A 6,155-nucleotide genomic window follows, 5' to 3' on the forward strand; every position below is an offset into this window, starting at 1 on the left:
AGCATTACAAGTTCTAGACAGGGAACTAGAAAAAAGTCAGAATAGGGCAATTTTCAAATGTTCATATGAGAATCCATTGGAGTTTATTGACAAGGGCTTCCAAACACATCCCTCTATTGGGTTCTTCTTCATTTTTCTTTTTTCTTCCCAGGCTGGACTAGTTGGCTGGGAAGAGTGGCTGGATTCTCAGGTGAGGGTCCAGTGACCCTGCTTGGCACTCCTTTAATGAATGAGCACAACCATCAAGCCCAATTGTGACTATGTTTAGCGATCAGGCTCAGCCAAAGTCGTGATGATGGTAGTTATTTCATGCAGAAGGGACTGCTGTATAGCATCATCTTATTAAAAGGACCACCATGTGGAGGCAGGATCCGGGGGCTGTCAGGTAGTCCCCTGGGTTCTCAGGCCCTCTGGTAGTTGGAGGCCAGAGTGAGGCCAGAACTCAGCACTCTGGCGGTCTGCTGAGCTCTGAGCCGCTACCCCATGGAGGTCTGAACCCACCCTCTCAGGCTGTCTGCTAGGATCTCCTTTTTAAAATCTTTTTATGCATTTAAACATTTAAAAAAGTAAGCTTATAACAGCCTTTATTCTGTATTTTAGGTGCTTTTCTTTTTAATTGAGATATATTAACACATACAAAGCTGTGGTTTCTAGGTATGTCCACAGGATCATGTTACCACCATCAGTCTCTAATTCTAGAACATTTTTAACACCTTTGACAAAACGCTCTCCCAGTGAGCATTCTCTCCTTCCCCAGCCTTCGGAACCATTTTCTGCCTTCTTTGTGGATTTGCCTCTCTGGGATTTCATTTAAAAGGAATATATAATAGATGGCCTTTTCAGAGTTCATCTGTGTGATACCATATATCAGTACATATTTTTTTCATGGATGAATAAGTTTGGATATACCATATTTTATTTATACAGGACTTGTTTTGATATTTTATTTAGTCCAGTGGCCCATGTGTTAAATAAAGACTTGGCTTCCAGTGTCCTGAGATACGGAGGTAGTAGAACTTTTCAAGTTAGGACCTAGTGGGAGGTCCTTACTGGGAGGCATGCCTTTTGAAGGCAGTTCTCATGGGTCGCCTTGGTAGTTCTTACAAGAAATTTGTATAGCCAGGCCTGATGGCTCATGCCTGTACTCCTAAACTTGGGAGACTGAGGCAGGAGGACTGCTGCAACAAGTTCAAGGCACTTTAGTTTCTTGTTGCCTTATGAAACACCTGTCCAAGGCCCGTAAGAACTACCTCAACTGCAGCATTCTCTGTTCATGAGCTATAAATACCTTGTTGGGACTGTGTGATATGAAGTTAACATTTTCTAAGATGGATTTCTGTATGCACTAATTTTAGCATGAAAGATGTGAGACTGTATTTGGTAAACTATTATCCAAATAAAGTTATAGCAAAAAATGGAATTTCTTAGGTTCATTTTATGAAGTAATTTTATTCAACTCTTGATTACATTTCCTGTGAAGAGCAGGCTTCACACTTGGTGACTGACTCTCATTTAAAAAGAATGAATGGCCAGATTAAATGCATGTCCTTTTGAGCAGTTTTCAAGTGTGGCGTTCCTCATTGGTTTTGTTTGCCTTGTTCAATGGAGAAAATAATTCTTTGTGGCCAATTTCTTTTTAAGAGGGCAATGTTGGGTCGTTTTAAAAAAATGTAATTTAAAATATGAATAATTATGCGCCCTTGTTTGTGTTTGATGGAAACTTAGAACTGAAGTCTTGACTTTTTCTCTCTCTGACTCAACACACTGCTGCCCAGAATGCTGTGGGCAGGTGTGCTGTGCTGGTTTTGATGTGAATCAAATTCTCTTTTTAATACTTTTGTAAAGCAATGAAGAAAACAGAGATTAAATTAAAAGGGGATTCAGGGCTGGAGAGCTGGCTCAGTGGTTAAGAACACTGGTTGTTCTTGCAGAAGACCTGGGTTCGAATCCCAGCACCCACATGGCAGCTAACAGCTGTCCGTAACTCCAGTTCCAGGGGACCCGACAACCTCTTCTGTCCTCCATGGGCATTGCATGACATGGGTGCACTTACCTACATGCAGGCAATACATGCATATGCATTAAATAAAAATAATAAAATATAAAAAAATTAAAAGGGGATTATATTTTTTGTTATTATTATTCATAAAACAGTGTGAGACAGAATGCCCTCAAATGAAAGCAGACCAACAAGCTCTACTAGTATTGATTTGAAAAAGAAGGGAACCTGGCACGGTGGTCATGCTTATAATCCCAGCCCTTGGGAGCCCGATGCAGTGGGATCACTTTGAGTTCCAGGCCAGCCTGTGCTACATAGTGAGTTGCAGGCCAGCCTGAGCTACAGAACGAATGTGACCCTTTCTCAGAAAACAAAAACAAATTAACAAACCAAAACCAGTTGGCTTGATTAGTTAAATGGGTGTATATATTTGTTTATTAGTGGTAATTGAAATTGCTTTATAGTTTGAGAATGGTCATTAAGCTCAATGTGTGGTTTGACTATTTTTAAGTTATCCAAGCCTTTGTTTATTTCTTCAGTGTAAATTAATGTTTTATGAAATCAGCAGATATGCTAACTGCATCTTAGATGACATTAAAGGATATTGTACTAAGAATGGTGAACAGCTGTTCTTCCTTCTCCATACAAGAAGAAATAAGCTTAGATCATATTTTGCTAAATGTGAACCTAATTGGTGGTATTATGATATAAATCTTTGTGGCTAAGGCTAATATTTATTAAGATAAATCACTTTTTAGTGTATACTATGTAGCTGCCATCCTGTGAAACAGTTTATATATATGTATATATATATATAACCTCACTCTATGAAGTCCTATCAAATTATTTTTTTCCCATTTGTAGATGAAGAAACTGAAGATCAGAATAATTTACTTCCTGAGCTCACGTAGTATTTGAGTGACCCTGAGTTTCAAAGCAGGCCTTCTGACCACCAAGCCTGTGTTCCTACCACAGTATAATCAGAAGAGGGAGGACCAGGACTGTCCTCTGTAAGAACCTTATTTGACCGCCAGAGGCCAACCCATTACAATGGCAAGGGATTCAGAGTGCAAGCAAAGTGTCTTACAGTGATTTGGTTCAAGGACTTGTAGAAGTAGGCTGTATCCCTGACTTTTTCCTCTTTCAAATCTTTTCAAGAAGGATGCTGTGGGGTGTTGTTGTTGTTGTTGTTGTTATAAGAGACAAAGTTCAGGATTCTTTGGAAGTAACAAAAGTCACATGTACTGTGTGAAAAACTCAGAAAACAAGATTCAACTACATAATGAGGAAGAAAGAGGCAGTTTAGCTCCACTGGATGTAGAGAAAACTCAGTCTTGTACATGATCAAATAAATACAAACTTAAACCATTATGTGCTATAAGTTTTGCCTAGCAAATTAGAAAAAAAAATTATAAAATCTGAATTCCTTTGGACTGTAAAGATGGCTCAGTGGTTAAGAGCACTAACTGCTCTTGTTGAGGACCTGAATTCGATTCCCAGCACCCACATGGTGGCTAACAACCATCTGTAACTCCAGTTCCAGGGGAGCCCACAGACACCCTCTTCTGACCTCCAAAGGCATTGCACGATACATATACATGCAGGAAATATGCTCACATACATAAAATAAAATAAAAATAGTAGCCAGACATGGTGGCGCATGCCTTTAATCCCACCACTTGGGAGGCAGACGCAGGTGGATCTCTGTGAGTTCAAGGCCAGCCTGGTCTACACAGTAAGTTCCAGGACAGCTGTAGCTACAGGGAGACCCTGTCTCAAGAAGACCAATAAAATAAAATAATAAATAAAAATAATAAACAAAAATATAAAAAAGTGAATTCCCTGGCTAGCACTCGCATTCATTTCTGATGGCATTTTGGAGTAGTGGTTAGCAGAGTAGAATAATTCATTCAGTAAATAATATCCCTCACTCCTGGCACAAATGCAGCAAATATGAAGTGCTCATACTTCCTTTAATCTTTTGTTGAGAAGTATAGTTTATTAATTTGTATTAAAGAAAACTTTGCATTAAATACTTTTTAAGGCTAATCACAGAAGAAATAACAGCTGTCGAGCAGAAATGTTGACTTAGTATTTCCTTAAAATTATTAACCTGGGGGTCTGGTTCAGTGGTTAAAAATGTGTCCTGTTATTGTAGAGGACCCAAGTTTGGTTCTCAGTACCTGTACTAGGCAGCTTACAACCACCTATAACCAGCTCTGGGGATCTGATGCCCTCTGGCCTCTGTGGGCACCTATATTCAGGTGTACAAACCCAAATATAGAAATGCACATATACACATAATTAAAAATAACCATGAGAGAGTTTAATTGCAAGCTTAAATTACATAATAGTATGTCAGTAGTCCAGTTGCTTATGTGAGACATAAGAACATGTCTTTTGCTTGCTTGTTTTGTAGTACAGGGATTTGAACCCAGCACCTTATGAATATTAGGCAGTTGTGCTATTATTGAATTATATCTCCAACCTTTAAATTTTTTTTTTATTTGAGACAGGGTCTCACTAAGTGCCCTTGAAGTAACTCTATAGCTCAGGCTGGCTTTGGACTCCCAATCCTCCTTTCTCAGCCTCCTGAGTAGCTGGGCTCAAAGGCCAATGCTACCAGCCTTGGGCATATACCTTTTATTTATTATTTTTATTTTATGTGTATGAGTGTTTTGCCTGCATGTATACAAGTGCACCACTTGCATGCAATGCCTGCAGAGGCCAGAAGAGGGTATTGGGTCTCCTGGAACTGGAGTTACAGATGGTTGTTAGTCACCATATGGGTGCTGGGAATCGAACTTGGGTGCTCTGGAAGACCAGCAAGTATTCTTAACCTCTAGCCCTGAACATGTACCTTTTATATGCGAGTATTCTGTAGTGTTGCCACTGGCTTGCTGGGGAAAATAAATTCAGTATGTACTGTTACAGATTGACTGAAAATTTTATATTCTTTATTTTAAAAAAAAATCAAAGAATGATGAAATTTATTTAAACAAGGTGTGATTTTGTAATTTAAAAGTAGCTTAGTGTATGTTCATTTACTATACATATCTGCATATATGTACACATATATGCTTGGCCAAGTTACTTCAGTAATGAATTATTTTACAGGTATTCCCAGTTTTACTTGGAAGATAGCTTTTGCCGTTATAACATGTTTAACCATCATTTCTTTGATGGAAAGGTAAGGTTTAAGACTGTTAATTTTTCTTTTCTTACTGTTGATTAACAGATTCAAGAATATCTTTTTGGTTTTTTTGAACTATTAGTGTTTATTCTTGTTTATTGTTTTTTTTTCTTCCTGTTTCATTTAGTGGAACTGGGGGTGGAATTTAGGGCCTCGTGCATTCTAGGCAAGTGCTCTACCACTGAACTGTGCCTGTTCCTTTCATTGAGTATTTAGAAGTAAATTTGTAACTCCCTTTTCTTTTTAAGACTATGTGGAAATGGCTTTTCTGTTCTTCTCTCTTTCTGCTGTCTGTCCCAGGAATCAGAGTTTTCTGTGGTGACTTACCATTTCCTGATCAAGCTCTAGGTATCTGTGTATCTTCTGGTGTCTGGGGATGTGCAGGGTGCTGTGGAGAATACCGGCCTCTGTAAAAGGCAGCAGCTAGGTCCCTGCATAGAGTTCTGCACAACCAATCTTTCCAGCAGTGAAAGCTTCCTATGCACTAATGGTCAAGGAGGGTTAAGACTGTACAGGGGATGGGCAGCTAATTAAGATGCTGAGCACTTTTTAGTGATGACTGAAGCAAAGGAAAAGGCTTTCAATGTTGGTGGCATGTACAAGCTTTTGTTTCCCCGGAGGTGGTAGCCAGGACCCTCAGCCATTCTGCCACAGGTTCACACCTTCACACCTTTAATGGTTTCCAGGTTAAGTTAGGAATTAAGGCTTTGCATAGTTTCTTCTTTTTTTTTTTCCTTTTGGTTTTTTGAGAAAGGGTCTCTCTATAGCTCCAGCTGGCCTAGAACTTACATAGACCAAGCTGGCTTGGATCTCACAGAGAGCCCCCAGGCCTCCTGTGTGCTGGGATTAAAGGTGTGCACCACCACGCCTGATCTTTATTTTCTACTTGTAACCCTTTGAAGGGTTTCCAAATCTAATCTGTACCTTCAGTGCTTACTGAGGAACGGGGGGGGGGGGGGGGGG

The 6,155-nt window shown here is 39.5% G+C and overlaps 1 protein-coding gene across 1 annotated transcript in view; it reads left to right on the forward strand.

The window, feature by feature from the left end:
• Zcchc4 (zinc finger CCHC-type containing 4) overlaps window positions 1-6,155 on the forward strand; it is a 46,525-nt gene that overhangs the window by 20,794 nt on the left and 19,576 nt on the right. Inside the window, exon 6 of the mRNA XM_008837335.3 lies at window positions 5,117-5,189. Within this exon, the coding sequence (XP_008835557.1) occupies window positions 5,117-5,189 (73 nt within the window). The remainder of the gene's footprint in view (window positions 1-5,116; window positions 5,190-6,155) is intronic.

Source organism: Nannospalax galili, unplaced genomic scaffold, assembly GCF_000622305.1.
Source record: "Nannospalax galili isolate Female #2095 unplaced genomic scaffold, S.galili_v1.0 scaffold777, whole genome shotgun sequence".
NCBI lineage: Eukaryota > Metazoa > Chordata > Mammalia > Rodentia > Spalacidae > Nannospalax > Nannospalax galili.